This window comes from Berghia stephanieae, chromosome 6 (genome assembly GCF_034508935.2).
Source record: "Berghia stephanieae isolate SIO BIC M18660-M18661 chromosome 6, UCSD_Bste_1.3, whole genome shotgun sequence".
In the NCBI taxonomy this organism is placed as follows: Eukaryota; Metazoa; Mollusca; class Gastropoda; order Nudibranchia; family Aeolidiidae; genus Berghia; species Berghia stephanieae.
This window is the reverse complement of record NC_088365.1, coordinates 52,493,698-52,519,065: the sequence shown is the minus strand read 5'-3', so window position 1 is coordinate 52,519,065 and position 25,368 is coordinate 52,493,698. Positions and strand designations below refer to the sequence as shown.

Below are 25,368 nucleotides of genomic sequence, written 5' to 3'. Positions count from 1 at the left end.
AAAACTAAGTAAACGTATGCCAAGACAAAGACAGAAAACAGCTCGGAAAACAGATATAAGGGGATAGAAGACACAGCGTGACCTCCTGCCCGCCATAGGAGGTCAAAGACCCCACCCGACATCTCCCATTTAAAGATTGTATCAGATCAATTTATTGCATTTATATTACTGTAATAATAAATTACAAGTCCGCGTGAACCAACACGCACACATTAGCGCGTACAAACACAAACACACACACACATACACACACATGCACACACACACACGAACAAAAAACGCACAATAAAAGAGGCAGAAGCTAGCACAATCTTATATTCAAGAATTAAGACTACAATAACACAAGAATCCAGATATTGCAAATTCAGTTTTTGGCATCCCGTTGAGTGAGTGGATTTCTACACAAAAACATTTTAAATAATTACATCACAAATAAATACAACAACAATTTAACGATCTGTATGTCTTGTACTGACTTGAGCATTTCAAATAGAAGTCTTTGGTTTGAAATCACTGGAAGCTCATATTATAATGCTGATGAAGTCTAAACAGTTAACAAATGAATATATCAAGGGAACTAATTAATTACGTTTTTCTTATACAACATAATAATTATTGAGTAATCTCCCCTGTTTGAGTGGAATCTAATATTGGAATCTAAAGTTCAAAGTTCACAAAACTGGCTGTCATGAAAAATCAAATAAAAAAACAAACTATTGATGAAAAGCCAAACAGAATTACAATAATTTGTAAAACTTTCAAATTGTTCATTCAAGTTTTTTCTTCACATCGACGTTTCTATGTCGACTGTCAGTTTGTATAGGTGGGAAATGTCTGGAATGGCGTGTATTGTCAGTTTGTATAGGTGGGAAATGTCTGGAATGGCGTGTATTGTCAGTTTGTGTAGGTGGGAAATGTCTGGAATGGCGTGTACTGTCAGTTCGTGTAGGTGGGAAATGTCTGGAATGGCGTGTACTGTCAGTTCGTGTAGGTGGGAAATGTCTGGAATGGCGTGTACTGTCAGTTTGTGTAGGTGGGAAATGGGTGGAATGGTGTGTACTGTCAGTTTGTGTAGGTGGGAAATGTCTGGAATGGTGTGTATTGTCAGTTTGTGTAGGTGGGAAATGTCTGGAATGGCGTGTATTCTATGCCGTACATGGGCCGTTTGGGGGGCTTGTACAAAAGACCCTCATATTTCTTATACACCTTTTCGCCTTGGTCAGGGAACCGGGTTGCTAGGAGCTCTTCTTCCAGGGGAGTTGGTAAAGGTAGAGTCAGCTTGACCTTGGGTTTGGTGACCAGGACGTAACGACTGGTTGGAAGAAAGAGAATAAAAGAATAATTGATTATCGATGATGTTGAACATTGGTTTGTTTGTGAATCAGTATTAAGAATTTACGAAAAAAGATTTATAGATGGAGATGGTCAACGCGCATCTTTCTATGTGCACAGCTGAAGGTCATAAAGTCATCTGTAGGTCATCATAGAGTTGTTGTAAGATTGATTCAGGCAATCAAATAAAATGTTTGTTTCTTTTCGCTATGAGCACCACGTGACATTGCGGTAAAAGACAGCGTTCAATACGGTAAACAAGTCTTAATGTCCATCTTGTATATTAAATCTATGTCTATCTATCAGTACCACCATCGCCACTACAACAATTACTACTACTTCTACTTCTACAACAACAACAAAAACAACAACTACTACTACTACTACTACTACTACTACTACTACTACTATTACTACTACTACTACTACTACTACTACTATCTACACAACAACAACAACAACAACAACAACACAACAACAAACAACTAACTACTACTACTAACTACTACTAACTGCTGCTGCTGCTGCTGCTGCTACTGCTCTACTACTACTACTACTACACTACTACTACATACTACTACTACTACTACTACTACTACTACAACAACTACTACTACTACTACTACTACTACTACTACTACTACTACTACTATACTACTACTACTACTACTACTACTACTCACTACTACTACTACTACACTACTACTCATACACACCACTACACTGATACCATCAACACCACTACAGATACCCATCTACCCTATGGTGTAATGACTTACTGGCATTTACTGGGTATAGATTTCCTCGACTTGGGTCTGACAGCATGTGGGTTCCTGGGGTCGATGGCCCACAGGTCCACACTGGTCTTCTCACCCGCCAACGGGTCGTCTGCTTGCTCCACTCCCTCCTTCTCTCGTAGTCGAAATCTTGATAAACAATAGAAAAGGTTTGTTTTATACGTGCCACTGTGTCCTGTGGTTGTATAACTAAAGCTTTTATATAGCTCAATATCCACTAAACGTGCTCAAAGCACTTTATAAGGGGTACACAGCTAACAGCAACACAGGCAGCATGGCTCAGTGGTACGTTCTTTGCTTCGTACCCGAAAGGTACCGAGTTCAATTACCCACCGCTGCGCTGTTGTGCCTTGAGCAAGTCACCTCGTCCTAGTTCACATTGCGGCGCTGCTCTGCGGCTGACGCCTGGGTCATTCCAGACTTCCCTTGGAATAGACTCTAACGACAAATTTCCCCATGGGGATGAATAAAGGGAATTTTATTTTTTTTTAATGTTTCAACATGTAGGACGAGGCAAGCACTTTATTACAATATCAATATATTAATATTGATATCACAATAGTTTTTTATTACACTGCTATAACGGGTAGGCACTCATTTTACGCCTGAGTATGGTGAGAGAATGTGACTAAAGAGCCTTTTCCAAGGACTCAACTATGCGCCACTCAAACTGGAACTAAAATCCTGGACCTTCCAATTCTAAGGTGAGAGTCATACGACAAGACCACATAGACACACAAATATAACACTCAGCCCCCCCATACCTTTATGTCTCTGGTTCGAGTCCGATGTGAGCAATCCTGGACTCTTGAGTCCTTGGGGAAGCCTTTACTCAAATTACCTCAAAGTACTCAGGCAGGGGTAAAATAAATAACCTTCCGGTAACATCCAAGGGTAAATTGAATACCTGGCCAGTAACAGCCTTGTCTCTTTGTCAAAGCACTTAAGAGGCATCATGTCCCGTCATACATGTTAATTGTTAGTTTTCCTTGTGACCCAGTGTAAAAAGCTTCAATCATATTTAATGGAAATTGCGCTATACAAAATCTCACATTTAAACAACAACAAATCACCTGCTAGTCCACCATGGTTATTTAAATAAAAAAACAACAAAAAAGATTCACTTTATTTTAAATCAAATGTTTTGGGGTTTTTTCTAAATGCTGTATCTTGGACGCTTTTTCATGACGTGTGTGGCCACGTGGTTTTCTGGTATGAAACTCAACTACGAACTGGACAGTCCTGGGTTTGAGTCCGGCTCTGAGCGACGCATAGTTGGGTCTTTCCAAATGGCTCTTTACTCACATTCTCTAACCATACTCAAGTGTAAAATGAGTACCTGGCTGTTGACAGCTTTCTCCCTGTCAGAACAACGAATGCCTTACATGCGTCAAGGCTCGTCCTTAATATTAAGTGTTGCTGTTGGCTAGGGACCCCTTGTAAAGCGCTTTGAGCACATTTAGTAGATTTTATGCTGTATATAAAAGCTGAAGGCATTTTCTTTGGGTTTTTTTTTTTTGGTTTGTTTTTTCTTTAATCTAACTGGGCGAGTTGGTGTTTTTCTCCCTATTTATTCAAAGGGCAGAGAGAAAAAAACATTTTTGGTAAATAAATCTGTTATTTTTTCCTCTACATTTTTCCTACCTGAAAGATTTTTCTTGACTGAGTTCAGATTTGTCTTTCAAGAGAGTTTCCTGTTCTTGCTGTGCTAGTTGTTGCTGTTGTTGCTGCTGTCTTTTCTGTTTGTCGAGTTGCTGCATGGCCTGTTGGTAAGAGGCCGGGTGGATGTTGACGTTGCTGACGTGTTTCGGGTGGAGACGTTGGTGACCTCTCAGACCTGTGGACGTGTGAGGTCGTGATGACACGGGAGTTGGAGTCGGGGTCGTCTGGGACGGCCTTGACCCGTGGACGGTGACGCACCGTGAAGGTGGGTTGAGAGAGGAGTGGGAGTAATGGTGGGCGTGGAACTTGGATTTCTGTGGACCGTGGTCTGGGGAAACACGGGGTTCAAGACAGGCATGGATGAGCTTACGCTTTTATATAGCGCAATATCCACTAAATGTGCTCAAAGCGCTTTACAAGGGATCCCTAACCAACACATAACATGTAGGACGAGACAGGACGCCTGGTAGGTGATATTACGCTTTTGTTCAGAAAGAGACAATGCTGTTAAATGCCAGGTACTCATTTTACACATGAGTAAGGTGAGAGAATGTGAGTAAAGAGTCTTTTCCAAGGAATTAACTATGCGCCGCTTGGGACTCAAACCCAGGACCTTCCGATCCAAAGGTGCGAGTCATACAACTTGAGCACACGGCCACCCATGGCGACAATGAAATCCTATGATACGCTAAAGGCAAAATGCATCAGTTATAAATGGCTGCCATCTTCCATATCAAAACATGAGAATTATTTGTGGCTTAGAGTGGAAGATATGGGAATTATTTTTAAATGTCTACGAAACGTGCTGAAAGCGGTTTACAAAGAGTCCTGAGTTAGCAGCACACTCAACATTTAGGACAATGCATGACACCTGTAATGCGCTTTTACATTTATTTTCGACAAAGACAACACCGACCAGATATTCATTTTACACCTGAGTGCAGTGAGAAAAAGTTGGTAAAGGGCCTATTCCAAGGACTCAAGTTTGCACTGCCCAGAGCAGGACTCGAAATTAAGACGTACGGGTCCGTGGACTAGTGTGATACCACTAGACCACAAAGCCCCACAATTTACAATAGAACTACTCTGCATATCACATCATCACAATTTTGGACAGAAAAGTTATCCTTCAAATACTGATTGGTTAAAATAACTTTCATCTTGGTAAACAGACTCTAAAACCTGAGACTTGCTAAGTACTTCCTTGAAGTCCCGGGTTTGAGAGTGTTTGCCAACATGAGAAGCATTTTAACCAATTGATATTTGAAGGATGAATTTTCTGGCTAAAATTCATATTCACAATTTATTCACTTTTCCCCACAAACAGACAAGACAATGAACGAAGGAGGATTTGTGCAGCCTTTTAGGCGCTTTTGCAAATATAGTTTGTTTTTAAAAAATAGAAACAAAAATAACCAGAATAACTTCGATATTAAGTCTGAATAAACAAGTAATTTCCAAAGATTAAAACTGTCGCTGTTGCCGTGAATCAGGTGACAGAGGCCTATCCCTCGATCATTCCAATATCAATCTCAGCCCCCCCCCCCCGAGTTGACAGAATACAAATCTCGTGACCAAAGCCCGTCCATTCCAGACCTTGTTCCTGGTGCTGTCTGAACCGTTCTTGTTTCCGTTGCTCCAGGACTTGTCTGCGTTGACTGGCACTTTGGGCCCTCAGTTCCTTCTGCATTCGAATCAACATGTGTCTGGGGATTGGAGGGAGGATATGATCATCGTTACACTCGTTACCCCAATTGACTCAGACGTGAATGAGTAGCTGCTTGTAGGTGCAAGATAGTATTTATGAAACAAACAAACTAACGAACACATAAACAAAACAAACGAACAAACAATAACAAACAAACAAAATCTATACAAACCATACTCATATCAAAGAGTGAAGCATTTAAAATCCATTGGACAGGATGAACGACGAATATGGCCAATATAAAGGAAGGAAGGCATCTGTAGTAATTCATTATTTATCTTAAACCGTTTTTTTTCAAGAATTAAACATAAAAACCTATTAAAACCTTTAAGATGAACAAAGCCAGACAAGTTGGAAGGGATTCGTGATGGCATTTCATGCTCCAGTCAGAGTGAAGGGCGTAAATAATGTAAGTACAAGACCCCATAAGGCATCTTTGACCCCATAAGGCATCTTTGACCCCATAAGGCATCTTTGACCCCATAAGGCATCTTTGACCCCATAAGGCATCTTTGACACCATAAAAATCTCAAAAGACAAGATCAAGTTGCCATTTTTAGACTTCGCTGCGGACATAATCGTCCCCGACACCACAACATGTTCAAATTATTTAAGATTGGAGAACCAGACATTTTTGAATGTGGTGAGGGGAAGCAGGATGCCACACATGTTTTGCAGGACAGTACAAAGTACAATGAGGAAAGGGCCACCATTTGGCCCGATAAGATTACACTAACGTCGAAGCTCTGTGGGGTCTCAGCCCGGGTTTGGGAAGACCACAGCGTTTCTGAATCTTGTTGACCTTCAGTCATAAAGACATCATGAGGGGAAAGAAGAAGTAAGTACAAGTAGGTTATAGGTCATTACATACTGTGTGTAAGCACAATACTTCATATTTCTGATCATTTATTCACTTTTTTTTTTGGGGGGGGGGGGGGGGCAAAGTAGTCACATGGTTAAGGTGACGCGGAAGATTCAGGGTTCGGGCCCGTTTTGGTACTTTCATTTTTCCCCTTGACCAATATAATTAACCCCCAATTTACCCACTTTGAACAACATGGGCAATTCCTGTTGACATCAGACGTTTGTTTGATGGGTTATTTATTTTCCTTCATGGAATTGCCTAGGCGACGGCATCGCGCACGTGTAACTTATTTGTTATCATTCACTTTTTGGCATGTGCGCCACTCCATTGTATAGACGTCATACCGTGTCATTCCATTGTACACACGTCATACCGTGTCATTCCATTGTACACACGTCATACCGTGTCATTCCATTGTACACACGTCATAGCGTGTCATTCCATTGTACACACATCATACCGTGTCATTCCATTGTACACACGTCATACCGTGTCATTCCATTGTACACACGTCATACCGTGTCATTCCATTGTACACACGTCATACCGTGTCATTCTATTGTACACACGTCATACCGTGTCATTCCATTGTACACACGTCATACCGTTCATTCCATTGTACACACGTCATACCGTGTAATTCCATTGTACACACGTCATACCGTGTCATTCCATTGTACACACGTCATAGCGTGTCATTCCATTGTACACACGTCATACCGTGTCAGTGTCATCCCTACCTTTCTATTTGTCTCTCGTGCCAGTTCTCAGAGAAAGCCATGTCATCGTTTCTGTGTAGATTATCACTGGCGAGTGTTGGCCTGAATAGAGACACAAACACACAACAATATTAAAGTAGGCATATCTTATATCCATCCGTGTGATTGGTTTTAGTGCAATTTTCAAACAACAGTTAGCATTGTGTTTCGGCAAGAGATTAGAAAAAAAAAGAAAACAAAACAAAACAACCCCCCCCCCTCCCCAACTTGAGCATTTATACAACCCAATATCCATCAAACGTACAAAAAGCGTTTTGCAAGATCGATCTAATGGCCCTGAATGCCTATTAAAGTACGTCATATAGAATATCGATTAAAAATCAACTGTTGAATTCTGTATTTTCAATTGTTCGATACTGTAATCGATTCCGGGTGAGAGAGTGAGAGGGAGAGGGAGAGAGAGAGGAAAGAGAGGGGAGAGAGAGCGAGAGAGAGAGAGAGAGAGAGAGAGAGAGAGAGAAAGAGAGAGAGAGAGGGGGGGGGACCATTCCATATCACTAACCGTGCCATAACCCTGTACCGTTCCAGTGTATTGTCAAACGCTTCTTGAAGATCCTGTAAAATAAATAAGAAATGGAACATTGACACATATTCCTTGAAACTATGAAATTCTACAATTTGGAAGCTGAAAAGATACCAACAAAAATAAAAAGAACAGCTTCAAGAAAATAACAAAATACCAAACTCGGAACGCTTCGGGCTAAAAACCCTGCTTCAGCCAACAACAAAAAGCAATACAAACAAAAAGGTTACGAAAAAAAAAACCCCAAATCGATGACATTTTCTTTTTTTTTTTCTATATTTTGGTTGTTGGCTGAAGACAGGTTTTGAGCCCGAAACGTTCCGTGTTTGGTATTTTGTTCTTTTTTGAAGCTGACACATTCATTCTTGTTTATTACTTTTTACATTCCACAATTTCTAGCAGCTTAATAAGTATCCATTTGGAATCCTGTACTGAAGTAAGATAAAAAATCTATTAAAAGCTTGTATGAAACTGTGGCAAAGGCAGCTGGAAAAAATACCAAAATCAAATCACCAAAGAATAAATAAATAAATAGAATAAATAAATAACACTGCCTCTACTGGGGGTCGAACCCCAGCCTTCCTGATAATCAGTCACACGTGTCACCATTACACGACCATGGATAGGGCTCTGTGGTATCACCAAGAGGTTTGAAGTTCGATGCCCGGTCGAGACAGGCTGAATTTGTTGTTGTTGTTGTTGTTAGGGGGGGGGGGGTTAATAATTATTGTTATTTTGTACACACATTGAACCGACCAGTCAATGTCTCCTGAATGTCCGACTTTCTCAAGTTGTCAGGGTGGGAATTCAATAGCCTAATCGCCATTGGACATTTCAAGACACCTGGGCCTGTCAATATTGGATGACCACTGACCATTATGTCCCCATTATCTCATGGCGATTACACATCACGAACAAAACACGGACACGGTGGTCAATGCAATGTATGATATGTCACCTACAACCGCAATCTGGTGTCGTGTCAGAGTGAACCATGTCTCACATTTCTCATTTGTCATTTGTGTTTCTTTCAGTCATTGTGGTTTGTTGATAAAGGATAAATCCGAAACATCCACATTATCTGTCTTCGTTCAATATATTGAAGCTTACCTTTCATTATTTATCAATATTTTTGTCCTTCGAGCTTCAAGCAGCAACATTTTCATAATTAAACTTGAAAGACACAGAAACTTGTTATTTTGGAAGTTCACTCTTTTAGCAAACGTTCCCCTTTCTCCCCAAATAAACCAAATGACCTTGACACGGAATGTCTTACGTCTTTGGTTGTCCACACAGTCAAACTCGTCTATAACGGCAACCCAATATCAACACCCTTCCTTGTCGTTATAGACAGGTGGTCGTTATGTAAAGAAAGAAAGAAATAAAAAAAGCAAAAAAAAAACAACAAAAAAACAAACAAACCCAAACAAACAGAAAACCCCCAGCAAATTACAGCATGCCAAATCCACCATTCCTGCTCAAAGAGCTTCACATGGGGTTTCCATCCAACAGCAACACTTAACACGTAGAACGAAACGTGACGCCTGTTAGGCGATATGACATTTTTATCGCAGACAGAGACAACGCTGTTAACGAACAGGTTGTCATTTTACATCTGAGTAAGGTGAAAGAATGTGAGTAAAGAGCCATTTCTAAGGACTCAACTATGCGCCGTTCAGAGCGAGGCTCGAACACTGGACCTTCCATTCCACTAGACCACACAGCCGCTAATCGCCACGGCAGGTTTATCTGCTGTCTTAACATTTCCAACAACTAAAACGTCCCGCCATGATACCCTGTAAACACGATGGGTCACATATGTCACTAGACAAATTGTTCAAAGTCAAGCATTTATGATAGCCCTATCTAGTCAGACAGCCATACCGTTTGTTATCAAAGACCAGAGACGATGATATTAAACCCCCTGGAATCTAACAATATCTATACTGTCCTTCTATGAAGAAAAACATGTTACGATTTGGATCAGAAAACTCGACCTTCAAATATCGATCTAATAAAATGACCCTCATCTTGGCAAAACATTTCAAACCTGGGACTTATCGAAATCTCTCCTTGAAGTCCCAGGTTTGAGAGTTTTTGTCAAGACGGGGGTCATTTAAATCGATCAATATTTGAAGGATGAGTTTTCTGGCCAAATTTTAAAATACTTGTTTTTCCAGATGGCAGATCAAGTCGTCCAATGACAGATAATGGCTATAGCCAGTCAAATGTCGTACTCGTGGATATCACGTGATTTGAACATCTGGCCAGAAATCTTGTATTTCAAATAAAGAATCTATTTAAATGACCCTCATCTTGGTAAAAACTCTCAAACCTGGGATTCCTTGGAGACGTCGCAATGACTATCGTTTAAGGAGGAGGAGGAGGATTATGAAAGCCATGAAAATTATGAAGGAGGAGGAGGAGAAAGAGGAGGAGGAGGAGGATTGTGAAAGCCATGAAAATGATGACGGAGGGGGAGGAGGAGAAGAAGAAGAAGGAGAAGAAGAAGAAGAAGAAGAAGAAGAAGAAGAAGAAGAAGAAGAAGAAGAAGAAGAAGAAGAAGAAGAAGAAGAAGAAGAAAAAGAAGAAGAAGAAGAAGAAGAAGAAAAAAGAGAAGAAAGAAGAAAGAAGAAGAAGAAGAAGAAGAAGAAGAAGAAGAAGAAGAAGAAGAAGAAGAAGAAACTGATGGGGAGAATGATGGAGAAAAGAAGCAAAGGGGGAATCAGGTGGGGTTTTGGGGAGTTTTTGAAGGAAGGCGTTAGAGAATTGAGAGATGAACCGGTTGACAACAACCAGGTGGTCAGTACTAAAACGACACCGTACAATTTACAAACGGCAAAAAATATCATTGAAATTATAACCGTCAAAAGTCAAACATCAACAAACTTTTGTTTTAAATCTATAAATCACATGAATCATGCCGCACCCGAATATAAAACACACAAACAAACAAACAAATAAATACACAAATAAGCAACATCAACAAGATAAACAAAAGTAAAAATAATAAACCAAAATAAAGAGATATCAGGTGAATGCTACATGCAGGCAAGGTCAAAAGGATAAGGTGTGTACAATGTCAGAACAAGGTCAAAGGGATAAGGTGTGTACAATGTCAGAACAAGGTCAAAGGGATAAGGTGTGTACAATGTCAGAACACGGTCAAAAGGATAAGGTGTGTACAATGTCAGAACAAGGTCAAAAGGATAAGGTGTGTACACTGTCAGAACAAGTTCAAAGGGATAATGTGTGCACAATGTCAGGACAAGTTCAAAGGGATAAGGTGTGTACAATGTCAGAACAAGGTCAAAGGGATAAGGTGTGTACAATGTCAGAACAAGGTCAACGGGTTCAGGTGTGTACAATGTCAATTTGTAACTTTCTATAATTAATTGGATTTATATTATCTTAAAGTAGGAGCGTTATAATCATGAAAATAAATAAACACGCTTATACTTGTGACGTCATCTGATAAAAAGTTAATCAAGCACAAAATGGCTTTATTTATACCATATAACATTACTATCTATAAATTATTACTATCTATAAATTATTGATCACAATTTATACATTTTGCAATGCATGTACTCAACGGCAATAGGTAACAAATTATACATCGGCCATGCATGTCTTCAACACAATAGGTGACAAGCTATACTTTTTTAATGCATAACTTAACACCGATGGGTAATAAATGATACTTTTATTATGCATAACTTGACAACAATGGCTAAATAATTATAATATTTTTCATGCATGTATTCTACACCGATAGGAAACAAAATATACTTTTGGTTATACATGTCCTCAAAACCCATGGGTGACAAATTAGTATAGAATGCCTATGTTGAACATCAATTGGACACAAAATATACTTTTTGCCATGCCTATGTTGAACACCAATCAGACACAAAATATACTTTTTGCCATGCATGTTGCTGAACATCGATTGGACACAAAATATACTTTTTGCCATGCCTATGTTGAACATCAATTGGACACAAAATATACTTTTTGAATGCCTATGTTGAACATCGATTGGACACAAAATATACTTTTTGCCATGCCTATGTTGAACATCAATTGGACACAAAATATACTTTTTGAATGCCTATGTTGAAGATCAATTGGACACAAAATATACTTTTTGAATGCCTATGTTGAAGATCAATTGGACACAAAATATACTTTTTGCCATGCATATGTTGAACATCAATTGGACACAAAACATACTTTTTGCCATGCCTATGTTGAACATCAATTGGACACAAAACATACTTTTTGCCATGCCTATGTTGAACACCAATCAGACACAAAATATGCTTTTGGTGATGCATGTTTTAAACACCGATTGAACACGAAATGTACTTTTTGCCATGCATGTTTTAAACACCGATTGAACACGAAATGTACTTTTTGCCATGCATGTTTTAAACACCGATTGGACACGAAATATACTTTTTGCCATGCATGTTTTAAACACCGATTGGACACGAAATATACGTTTTGCCATGCATGTGTTGAACATCAAATGGAAATAACAATGTCTATATGCCATGCATGTGTTGAAAACCAATTGGACACAAAATATACTTTTTGCAATCTTACCTGTTTTGTCGCAGGTAACCCCATGATAAGCTTTAGCTGTAAAATTATTCAATAGTACATGTCATATGTGGCAATCGCTTCAATACGTTGTTATGTCAGTAGTTTAGATTCTAAACATTTCTATAGTCCTTAAAAGGCGACTTAGATTGACGATTATATATGTGACATATCGTATCAAAACAGTTATATGCCGGGATAGTTCATATGAAAAACCCTGAATACGCAGTCCTAAGTATGACAGTTGTGTTAAGTATTGAAGGCTTTGTAAGAGCTATAGAAATCGTTTGTTTTTAGCTCAGTTAGTAGAGCACTCGCTTCACACGCAAAGGGACCAAGATCGATCCCGGGTGCAGTCGAGATATTTTCTGACCCCCCCCCCCCTGTCCACCCATCAGTGAATGGGCAGCTGAGTCTGCAAGATTTGGCGTAAAGTACTTTATGACAGATCGGTGTCCTATCCTAAGGATAGCAAGCAATTGCTATTGTCCGTTTCACGCTATAGAGACCGGGATAAACTCCGGCTCCAAGAGCCAAATGCCGCTGAAGGTTTACTTAAATGTTAAAACCAAACGTTTCTAATTTCTGATCAATTTCACTTCAAACGACTTTGAAACATCTGGGCGACTCCGACATATGACCGTTTAGAGACGATGAGTTACATATCTGGTTGAACAGAATGACAATTTGTAGTTCCTGAAAGTGACAAGAACAAAATGTCACATTTTTTTGTCACTTTAACATCAGCAGCAACTTGCACAAGTCTCACAGCCACGCCACGCCACTGAATTCAAACTCACGCCATGGCGGAGAACGTGTAAAAGTAAAAGTCTCCATTTTCATTCTGAATCGATCGTGACGATGGAACGGAAATGAGATTCTGCACACGTCACTTCAATGATTAGATTCAGATGATCTAAAATTAAATTTTGAAGCGTTTGCAATAGTCGACGATCCACAATGCCTTAAATCACAACAGCTAAGTGAGTTCAAATGTCTACAGATGAATACCTTAAACCACATTGTTCTAAAACTATATGTGAATACCTTAAACCTAAAACTATAAGTGAATACCTTAAACCACAGTGTTCTAAAACTATAAGTGAATACCTTAAACCTAAAACTATAAGTGAATACCTTAAACCACAGTGTTCTAAAACTATAAGTGAATACCTTAAACCATAGTGTTCTAAAACTATAAGTGAATACCTTAAACCACAGTGTTCTAAAACTATAAGTGAATACCTTAAACTACAGTGTTCTAAAACTATAAGAGAATACCTGAAACCACAGTGTTCTAAAACTATAAGTGAATACCTGAAACCACAGTGTTCTAAAACTATAAGTGAATACCTTAAACCACAGTGTTCTAAAATTATAAGTGAATACCTTAAACCATAGTGTTCTAAAACTATAAGTGAATACCTTAAACTACAGTGTTCTAAAACTATCAGTGAATACCTTAAATAACAGTCTTCTTAAACTATAAGTGAATACCTTAAACCACAGTGTTCTAAAACTATCAGTGAATAACTTAAACCACAATGTTCTAAAACTATCAGTGAATACCTTAAACCGCAGTGTTCTAAATCTCTAAGTGAATACCTTAAATCAGTGCTCTAAAACTTTAAGTGAATATCTTAAACCTTTAGGTATATCTTACCCTTAAGGACTGGGTAATTCCACGATAAGACGACGATGTACAAAGGTATAGGGTATATCTTACCCTTTTGTACTGCGGTATTTCCATGATAAGACGGAGATGTACAAAGGTATAATAAGACGGAGATGTACAAAAGTATAATAAGACGGAGATGTACAAAAGTATAATAAGACGGAGATGTACACAAGTATAATAAGACGGAGATGTACAAAGACATAAGGTATATCTTACCCTTCTGGACTGTGGTAATTCCGTGATAAGACGGAGATGTACAAAAGTATAATAAGACGGAGATGTACACAAGTATAATAAGACGGAGATGTACAAAGATATAAGGTATATCTTACCCTTCTGGACTGTGGTAATTCCGTGATAAGACGGAGATGTACAAAGGTACGTCCATGGTGCCGTGCCAATGAAAAGCTTGTTTTAGATCGGCCAAGATTTCTCCACGCCAACATAGTCAATGATTATTTATTTCCACCGAGTTCCGGTATCGATTACTGTATTTTATCACACTAGTTTAAATAGGATACAATCTTGGAACCAAAATCTTGCCGATGAGTCCATTTTCTATCAGACCTGGCATATAGTAAGTAACTTGTCGTTTCAACACGGTAAGATGTCACATTGAACCAGGTGCCAAAAAATTATTGATTTTGTAATTCAAAACACAAGAAATGTTGTCAAACGTTAGCTTTGTCTAAGAAAAATACAGTTACCGACAGTAAACGTGTTAACTCAATAACGCCATTAATATCTCGTTACAAGTCATTTGGAGTTTGTCGTGGACCAAACCAGGTCATTACGATAAATAGTTTTTTTTTCTCTTCTATTGGGAAACATAATAGATTAATAACAGGCAACAGAAAACAACTTGTGTGGAGTCGCGAATCCGTCAAACACGAGAATTCACTTTTGGTGATCAAAGGTTGGGCATTGAAATGGAGAGAATAATATAAATAATAATAGCACAAATACTGAAACATAATCCAATGTTAATCGTCTTTAAAGAATGTATTTCGGTGTGAAATCAGTTCTTATCACAATGGGGGCTGCCTCTTCAAGAAGTCATTCATAATGTACTAGTCTTACAGAGCCATTCGGCCCATGGAGCTAGGGTTTATCCCGGTTTCTATAGCGTGAAACGGACATTAGCAATTGCGTGCCATCCTTTGGATAGGACGCTAGTCTATCGCAAACTGTTTTCCACCAAATCTAACAGACTCAGTTATCGATTCACTGCCGGGTGGATCAGAAAAAAAAAATCTCGAATGCAACCGGGATCAATCACGGTACCTTTGCGTGTGAAGCGAGTGCTCTCCAACTGAGCTATCGGGACTTCCATTCATAATGCAGCCCTCTTGGAAAAGAAACAACTGACACGTTAACAGTCTGATTCTATGAACACGCGAACACTTGATGTCGGTGTCGTAACTATAAAAGAGCGTTCAATTCTGGTGTGCACATTTCAAGCTTGATTTGTAAAATGAAACAGGGTTATTTTATAAACGCTTTATGTGTACTCTAGACGTCTAGGTTGGAGTGTGCGCATTTTAAGTTTGACGTGCACAAGGTGATTGAATCAAATGTGAACACTTCTTGGGGCATTTAATTGAAGTGTAAAAAGTAATAAACAAAAATTAATAGAAAAGCTTCAACAAAGAACAAAATACATAACACGTACCGTTTCGGGTTCAAATCCCTTCATCCGCCAACAACAAAATAATAAAAACATATTATATACATTACTAGAGAAAAAAAAAAACAGTTGGAGGACAGAGAAATAATTTATCTGGATTTTAAGAAATGCATTTATATTTTATTGGTGCTGGCTGAAGAAGGGTTTTGATCCGAAACGGTCAGTATTTGGTAGTTTGTTCTCTTCTGGAGCTGTCATATCCATTTTTGTTTATAACTTGTTACAGCCCATGGCTTCTGACAGCTGAGTGTCACTTTAATTGAAATGAGGGCTACATGTTTCAGGCTTGGCGTGTATTTTAATGGTGATGTATAATGAAAGAGTTCATATGACAATGTTCACATTTCATCCAATCACCCTGTATCAACGTGTACTTATTTGCAGGTCGGATAACCCAAATTATTATGGGCTCATTCTTGTGATGGAAATACTCTCAAACCAACGCAAGACATTGTCCATTAGACAGGCCATACGATTGTGTTCGGTAATCAGACCTGTGCACGTCGCCTTGAATCTCAATAATCCACAGCCGTTTGGAATGAAAATCAAAATAACACTGAAACTCTCCAAACGTGAAAGAATATTCAAATCCAACACTGAACCAGTCTTGAGTCAAATCGGCAATGAGCTGTCAACATGACATAACACGGAACCAGTTTACTGGCGGAGTCTGGAAAAACACGTATTAAAAAATTTGGCCAGAAAACTCGTCCTTCTAATATCGATCGATTTAAACGACCCTAATCATGGCAAAAACTCTCAAACCTGGGACTTCGCGAGATTGTCTTGCCTAAATGAGGGATATTTTAATGGATCGAAATTTGAAGGACGAGTTTTCTGGCCAAATCTTTATAAACATGTTGTTCTCGAGCACGGCATTGAACTGTTTAAATCGCAGACGACTTTATGGCCATGCCAGTTACAAACAGCGACGTCACACCCTGTAAAAACGTACTTTCCACGAACGCTAAATATCCGTCAATTTATGTGACAGCTCTTTTATGCTCACTTCATTTCCTGAGAAACTGGCCAACTCTGACAAAACGCGTATTTAAAACTTTTAGCCAGAAAACTCGTCCTTCAAACTAGTGCCGCGCTGAAGACCGGTCTAGACCGCGGTCCGACGGTCTTTTAGCTGTGAACCGAAGACCGGTCCCTTAGGGGAAGATCGGCGGCGGTCCTCACTTCTTATCACCTTTCAACTAGTGCGGGGCGGTCCTTGCAAGGACCACGGTCCTACGGTCTCGCGCCATAGCCTACTACTTCCCCAGCGCAGGGTTGCCAGATTATTTTTCAACAAAATGCCAGGGGAAGACTCAAAAAATGCCAAAACACTCAAAAAGATGCCAAAGTCTGTTGACTCCCACCCCCACTAAGAAAACTACTCACTTTTGATAGACAATTTACTATCATATCCTGGTGGCTTGCGTGTTTTCTTTTCTTTTTCTTTTATTTATTTATTTATTTATTTATTTTTTTTTTGAATTATACTAAATTTCCTGTTGGGGTAATTATTTACCTACTGACTACTAAGTGGAGTGCTAAACCACTACACCACGGTTGGATTTTAAGAATGAAAAAGAAATGTGAAGATGTTTGTTTTTACGCGTTTAGAAATAATTAAGAAAAGGTGTCATTTGAAGTATCATCATCATCATCATTGCCTTTTTCACCCTGGTCAGGGTATAGGCCACAGACAAACAGTTTCCATCCTTCTCTATCTGAGCCAACTTTTTTATCTCATTCCAGGTCTTACCACTTCTCTGTATATCAGCTTCTTTAATTCTTCTCCATGTTCCTCGTGGCCTTCTGTTGTCCTTCATAAATTCTGTAATTCCAGAAACTCTTCGGTCGCCCAAGCTAAAAAAGGATTTGGTTTGTCTGTCTGTGTTTCTGTAACGGTTTGAGTTTAACGGAAAGGGTGTTAACCCTTTGCCAACCCCCAACCTGGAGGACCAGGTGACTCAAAGATGGGGGAATCACACACCATTAGTCGCCTTTTACGACACGCTGGCTTGGCGTTGGGCTATTCTTGACCCTCTCAGTTGAGGGACCCCGGACACCACACGGGGACATTTGAAGTATAATATACAAGAAAAGAAAATGCCAAATGAAAATGCCAAATGCCAAATGATTTTTCTAATGCCAAACGGTTTTCAAAAATGCCAGATTTTTGGAATCTGGCATTTAAAATGCCAAACTGGCAACCCTGCCCAGCGATTCGTTGCTTCGGTTGCCTATCTTCCACCAATCACCACCCATCCCACTTAATTAATCGCACCCACCCCCTTTGCCATACACTAAACGACACAGACGACCATACAGGCAGACGACCACCAACCTCCACTCCGCAAACCGCCCTTTCGTGTGTGAGATGGGGGGAACAGGAGGCGCACGCCTTGGACGATTCCATTATACGGGGTAAATTTCAAAATTTACTACACCATAATGATCGCAATGACAATGATCTATGGTGAAGGCATGACCCCTCTTCTCTAATGGGTTATTGTTTGAAATGTATGTGACTACTAAAGATGTGTGTGTTTGTGTGTGTGTGTGTGTGTGTGTGTGTGTGTCGAACCTAGCAAGTAGCAAATCCGATTTTTTGTTTTCTTTTGTCCATCTCTTGTCACCACTCCTTTCTATCGCAGTGTTGTCATTTAAAATAATACAATAATATTAAAATTTCGTTGGTGTTTTTACTAATCAAATAATATGAGTTTAATTAGTTTCTTCCTTCCAAAAAACCCAGTTATAACGTCTGAATTTTAAAAAAAGTCCAATAGAATATTTGGGGACCCCGATAGCTCAGTTGATAGAGCACTCTCTTTATACGCAAAGGGCCAGAGATCGATCCCGGGTGCAGTCGATTTTTTTCTGAATCCCTGTCTACTCAGCAATGAATGGGTAGCTGAGTTTGTTAGATCTGGCGAAAAGTCACCATCGACCCCTCTTATTACCTCATCCACCCCCTCTTATTATAACTTCACGTCTCTCTCTTACTCTTCAATGCTCGCTGCCCTCTAATGTGTGTGTGTGTGGGGGGGGGGGGGGGGTAGGAGTTGCGTGTGTGTATCAACGCCACGAACAACTCGATCAACGCCTTGGGCGATGCCATTATCTCCGTTAATGGGGAAAAAATTTCAAATTTTATTAAATTATCGAAGTAACAATGAAGTACGGTGAGCAAATAAAGAAGGCATCACCCCTTTCTCTAATTAGGTTACAATTTGAAATGAGTGTGACTACTCCGTGTGTTTTACTCCTGTAGACCACGGTTTTCATCGTGTAGCGGTCTTTAACGGTTCAAGAATGAACGATCCCATGGTCTCAAAGGTCAAACCGGTTCGAATTTCCAACAGTCTCTCAGGAATGTTCAATGTCGAAAAGGACCGGTCCTAGGACCGGTCCTTGCGGTCTTCATTTCTCAAGGACCGTAGGACCGTGGTCCTTAAGCTTGCCAAGGACCGCCCCGCACTACTTCAAACATCGATCGATTAAAATGACAAAAACTCTCAAACCTGGGACTTCGTAAGTCCTGGCCTTTGGAGTTTTTTTTGTTGTTGTTTTTTTTTTACGAGATGAGGGCCAATGTAATCGACCCCTATTCAAAAGACGAGTTTTCTGGCCAAATTTTTTAAAACGTGGATATAAGACTATATGTAACCCGTCCTGTCACATTGGTACTTGCCTGTCTATGAAATGGATATCAGACTATATGTAACCCGTCCTGTCACATTGGTACTTGCCTGTCTATGAAATGGATATCAGACTATATGTAACCCGTCCTGTCACACTGGTACGTGCCTGTCTATGAAATGGATATCAGACTATATGTAACCCGTCCTGTCACACTGGTACGTGCCTGTCTATGAAATGGATATCAGACTATATGTAACCCGTCCTGTTACATTGGTACGTGCCTGTCCATGAAATGGATATCAGACTATATGTAACCCGTCCTAGCAAAGCGGGTTTCTAAAATTGACTTTAAAGATAAAATTAACAGAAAAATGATATGCCGAGTTCACACATTTTATACAACTCTACTTCGTCAACTCTATAAAACACACGCCAACTTTCCCCCTAGTTTTATATTGTTGTGTTATAAAGTCTATTATCGCCATCAACATCGCTATGACGTCATACCGTGCTGACACAGTGGGTTACATTCACTTCCATTCATTTCAAGGCTATACATGTCTGAATAATCTCAACCCAAAACATTTTTGTTTGACAATTTTATTTTGCCAAGATAAAGTTCATTTAAAAGGGTCATATTTGAAGAATGAGTTTTCTGGCCAAATTTTAAAATACCAAATTTCCAGAGTACGAAAGTTCAATGGGGTTTTTTTTTTAAAGCATAAATTACCGACACTAAATGTGGAATTTAATTTTGGCCATCCCTCCATAACACCGTTTTGAGACACATATTATATAGATTGATCTGTGCGGCTATGTGGTCTTGTGGTATGACACTAGCTTTCGGACCGGAAGGTCCTGGGTTCGAGCCTCGCTCGGCGCATAGTTGGGTCCTTGGAAAAGGCTCTTTACTCACATTCTCTCACCGTACTCATATGCAAAATGAGTACCTGGCCGTTAACAGCGTTGCCTTTGTTAAAAAAAAATGTAATATCGCCTAACAGGCACCATGTCTCGTTCTATATTACGTGTTGCTGTTGGCCAGGGGCCTCTTGTAAAGCGCTTCAAAAAGGTTTATTGGATATTGCGCTATATAAATGCCCTAGTTTAGATTGTCGCAATGCGTCAGTGCCAATCCAAGCAGTTAGAAATGACTGCAGACACAATCCATCAACGACAGGCACCAGACATGAAATCCAATTGGCTGTCATCATCAACGGTCTGATTATTCCAGAGGTCCGTCAATCAGACTAGATCAATCATATTGATCTTATACATGAATCGTCAATATAATTCATACGTAAACTATCCATTGGCCTATCTGATGTCATCCATATTATAATGAATCTCACACAAAATTATCGCTGGGTCAACATACATAAAACCAATAGTGAAAATCACGAAATAATAACTCCTGACACGAAAAATAGGTGATTTACAGTAGCTGAAAGAGCTTGAACAAACAAGTTAACGCTACACAGTCAGATCCATTAGTCACTTGATTGTCCTGATCTGGAAGGCACGGATTTTAAATTTTGGTCAGAAAAATCGTCCTTCAAATATCGATCGATTTACATGAATCTTGTCTTGCCAAAAAAAAAAAAACAAACCCTGTCAAACCTGGGATTCCTTAAAGATCTCGCGAAGTCCCAGGTTTGAGAGTTTTTGCTAAGATGACGGTGATTTAAATCGATCGATATTTGAAGGACGAGTTTTCTGGCCATATTTTTAAATACGCGTCTTTCTGGAGCACGATACGTACCACAACATTGAACTAAGTGGGAGGTGGGTTTCCCGATAGTCCGTTCTATGAATTGTATAAATGTCACCCAGCCTCTCAATGCGGTCTACTGTCGGGGTGAACCAGATCATCAAATTTGACGACAGTGTCTGGACGATGAATTATTTCAATTAAAATGTCCATTGAAAAGATTGAATGCCGGTTGTCAAAAATACTCCAGTCTCAGGTTTGGAAACTTCCATCGTTTTTCCTGAGAATTCAGATTTTCCTATTCTGGTCCACCTGGACACAACACCGAATCGGGGCGATGGGTGACGTATACGATGATCGCATAATATATTGGCTCATAAAGTAATCGGGTAATAGCTTTAATCTCTCTCTCTCTCTCTCTCTCTCTATCTATCTATCTATCTCTCTCCCTTTCTCTCTCTTTCTCTCTCTCTCTCTCCCCCCCCCCCCCGCTCTCTCTATCTCTCTCCCTTTCTCTCTTTCTCTCTCTTTCTTTCTCTCTCTCTCTGTCTGTCTCTCTCTGTCTCTCTCTCTCTTCTCTCTCTCTCTCTTCTCTTCTCTCTCCCTCTCTCTTCTCTCTCTCTCTGTCTGTCTGTCTATCTCTCTCTTCTCTCTCTCTCTCTCTGTGTGTGTCTGTCTGTCTGTCTATCTCTCTTCTCTCTCTCTCTCTCTCTCTCTCTGTCTGTCTGTCTGTCTATCTCTCTCTTCTCTCTCTCTCTATCTATCCATCGATCTATTTCTCTTACAGAATTTCACACAGTCTGCTTGGGGTTGAGTTTTCTATTCTACCGATTATAGCTCATAGAAGGAACGAAATTGACGTCACGCATCTTTGTTATTGCTTTTAGAGAGTCACTTTAATGATTAGTTCTCACTAAATTCTGTCAATCAAACTATAAACGTTCAAGGTTACGAATAGTTTTGTGTGTTGGTACGTTATATCCGGCTGTCGGATGTTGTGAGTATCGATAGGCGTCCATTGTAATGGGGATGGTCAATATGACCTTTCTATGTGCTCGAGGTCAAGGTCACATTGGATCAGGGAAAAGTGTTCACAGCCTTTGAAACATCTACCATCACGATTGGTCATTTTGGTCAGCTTGACACGTATGTTTACAACTTTCATAAACAAAGCAGCATGTTTACATTTATTAAAGAAATATCCAATAATTGAACAGTAACAAATCATGTGATCGATGACTCGGTATGATAAAAACCTGGATATAGATGGCCCCTATTTCACACATCCATAAATCAACATAAGATCTGCCATTGTAGGAAGACATTATGTCTGGCAAAATGAACTGTTCCGCTTTTAGCTCGCATTGGACAGGCACACGTGATCAACGTAAATAAACACAACAGCTTCAACAACAACAAATAAATAAATAGGTAAAAAGGACAAAATACCACGCACAGAATGTTTCGGGCCCAAAACCCTTCTTCGGCTTAAATCCATACAACAGTATAAAAATATTATCAATATTTTAACTATTTTTATTACTGGCTGGAGAAGGGTTTTGAGTCCAAAACTTTCTTTTTTGACATGTTATTCTTTTATTTGTTTAAAGCTGTTTAATTCATTTTGGTTCATGATAGTCCAAGATAGGCCACAGCTTGTGGCAGCTTTGTATCGCATTGGGCATGGGGTTGGAGCGTGTGGTTGGAAGACAGGATTCGAACCCACAATATAACCAAGGGCAGTCATGGAGGTAATTAAGTAATCATAATTGTGGTTGTCTTGTAAATTGACTGGCAAGCCACACGGAAACCACATTCATTACAGTTCGACAACGGCCATTGTTAGTCCTGCCGTCATCTGATGAAACACTTTATTTCACATTTTGGACAACGGCCATTGTTCGTCCTGCCGTCATCTGATGAAACACGTTATTTCACATTTTGGACAACGGCCATTGTTCGTCCTACCGTCATCTGATGAAACACCTTATTTCACATTTTGGACAACGGCCATTGTTCGTCCTACCGTCATCTGATGAAACACCTTATTTCACATTTTGGACAACGGCCATTGTTAGTCCTGCCGTCATCTGATGAAACACTTTATTTCACATTTTGGACAACGGCCATGTTGTCTGCCGTCACTGATGAACACTTATTTCACATTTTGGACAACGGCCATTGTTCGTCCTGCCGTCATCTGATGAAACACCTTATTTCACATTTTGGACAACGGCCATTGTTCGTCCTGCCGTCATCTGATGAAACACTTTATTTCACATTTTGGACAACGGCCATTGTTCGTCCTACCGTCATCTGATGAAACACCTTATTTCACATTTTGGACAACGCCATTGTTCGTCCTACCGTCATCTGATGAAACACTTTTATTTCAGCCATTGTTCATCCATACGTCACGTCATTTCAATAATTCATGTCGACTCAGATATTTAAACGACCCTCGTCTTGTCAAAAAACTCTCAAACCTGGGACTAGTTGAGGGTCATTTCAATCTATCGATATTTGAAGGACGAGCTTTCTGGACAAAATTTGAAAAAAAAAGTGTGGTTTTTTTTGGTTTTTTTTTGTTTCTCTAGCACGACAGAGTTGGAGCTAAAATCTCTCTGTGTCTGTCTGTTCTACCAGCCATGTTGTGTCTGATGGTGTCTGGGGCCTGTCAGACCTTAGATCCAGGCAGCGTGAAATGTGTGACAGTTGCCAGATTGTACAATCCAGCCATGTTGTGTGTGATGGTGTTTGGGGCCGGTCAGACCTTAGATCCAGGCAGCGTGAAATGTGTGACAGTTGCCAGATTGTACCATCCAGCCATGTTGTGTGTGACGGGGTTTGGGGCCAGACCTTAGATCCAGGCAGCGTGAAATGTGTGACAGTTGCCAGATTGTACCATCCAGCCATGTTGTGTCTGATAGGGTTTGTGGCCGGTCAGACGTTAGATCCAGGCAGCGTGAAATGTGTGACAGTTGCCAGATTGTACCATCCAGCCATGTTGTGTGTGACGGGGTTTGGGGCCAGACCTTAGATCCAGGCAGCGTGAAATGTGTGACAGTTGCCAGATTGTACCATCCACAAAGTCGATGCCATGAACACAAATTGTCATAGGCTCATTGTTGTTATGGGAAAACTCTCAAACCAACGGAACAGTTTGTCTATTACAACAACGTTAAATCAAACGTTCGGTTATCGGACCTGTTAACTCTCTCCTTGCCAGCTATTTTGAGAATTTCCCCTGAAAATTCACTCCAAACCAACACAAGAATAGACTTTTCTTACTCAAACTAAAAAGTAACAAGCGAGCTCTAAAGCACATTTTTTAGTATCTAGAGTGTAATCAAAGCATTTCTTCAAATTTTGTGATGTACAAGAGAAATCAGAATGAGAATATTGTCTGTTGCATCGTAACTAATGTGACGATTTTCCTATCGGTGGTAAGGAGAGGGTTAATATACATAACTTGGTTACAGCGTTGTGCTGCCTTCAATCTGTACAGACGAAGTAGTTTGCTTACAGCAAATATCCCACGGCCAATACCAGTAGCTATACACGTCATTGCTAATGAATGGGTCTGTTTGCCACACGTATTTTGGGATCATTTGTCTTAGCTCGTTACCCGATGGGAAATCGCTGTCTCCTCTAGGTAAGAGATCTCTACTTTTTCTAGAAAAGTCCCAACGCTCTTCTAGAAAAAAACAAACTTCCAAAATAATTCCAGCATTCCTCATGGAAGAGATGTTTAAAAGGCATCTTAAGGCTTTGGTCTTTTCAGAATTAACTTCCTCGTCATATGGTAGAGTGCTCAACGAATACAATGAATTATTATTATTATTATTATTATTATTATTATTATTATTATTATTATTATTATTATTATTATTATTATATTATTATTATTATTATTTTATTTTTATTTTTTTTTATTTTTTTTATCATCATTTGGTGATTACGATGATAATGATAACAATAATATTAAACGATGATATCTTACCTCAGTTTGAAATCGTACATTGGCTGTATGGGGCCGTTGGCGGAAGAACTTGACAGCTGAAATGTGGGAAGAGAGAGAAAACAGAGCATGTCAACTTTTATATAGCGCATTATGAACTAAATGAAATCGAAGCGCTTTAATCCCAGGAAATATTTCACACTTAAAATAGAAATCGAATAAAATAAAACTATTTTTTAATCGGTAAAAAATAATACTTAAATTCGGTAAGTGAATGTGAGTAAAGAGTCTTTTTCAAGGATTCAACACAGCACGGCCGATGAAGGGGTCTCGAACCAGGTTCCTATCAGTCCAAAGTTAAGCCTTACACCACAAGACCACAACGCCTATCAAAGACTCGTTTTTAATGACAGGG

General features: G+C 39.6%; 1 protein-coding gene across 7 annotated transcripts in view; it reads right to left on the bottom strand.

Moving 5' to 3' along the window:
- Positions 1-297: 297 nt before the first annotated feature.
- The window catches only part of LOC144975246 (uncharacterized), a 78,102-nt gene continuing 53,031 nt past the window's right edge, over positions 298-25,368 (bottom strand). For all 7 annotated transcript variants that reach the window (XM_078919152.1, XM_078919147.1, XM_078919149.1 and 4 more), the window contains 7 exons: positions 24,996-25,051; positions 7,646-7,698; positions 7,105-7,185; positions 5,388-5,497; positions 3,774-4,119; positions 2,112-2,258; positions 298-1,312 (listed from right to left, as the gene is read on the bottom strand). In XM_078919152.1, coding sequence (XP_078775278.1) covers positions 1,105-1,312; positions 2,112-2,258; positions 3,774-4,119; positions 5,388-5,497; positions 7,105-7,185; positions 7,646-7,698; positions 24,996-25,051 — 1,001 coding nt within the window. In that variant the 3' untranslated portion in view covers positions 298-1,104. The remainder of the gene's footprint in view (positions 1,313-2,111; positions 2,259-3,773; positions 4,120-5,387; positions 5,498-7,104; positions 7,186-7,645; positions 7,699-24,995; positions 25,052-25,368) is intronic.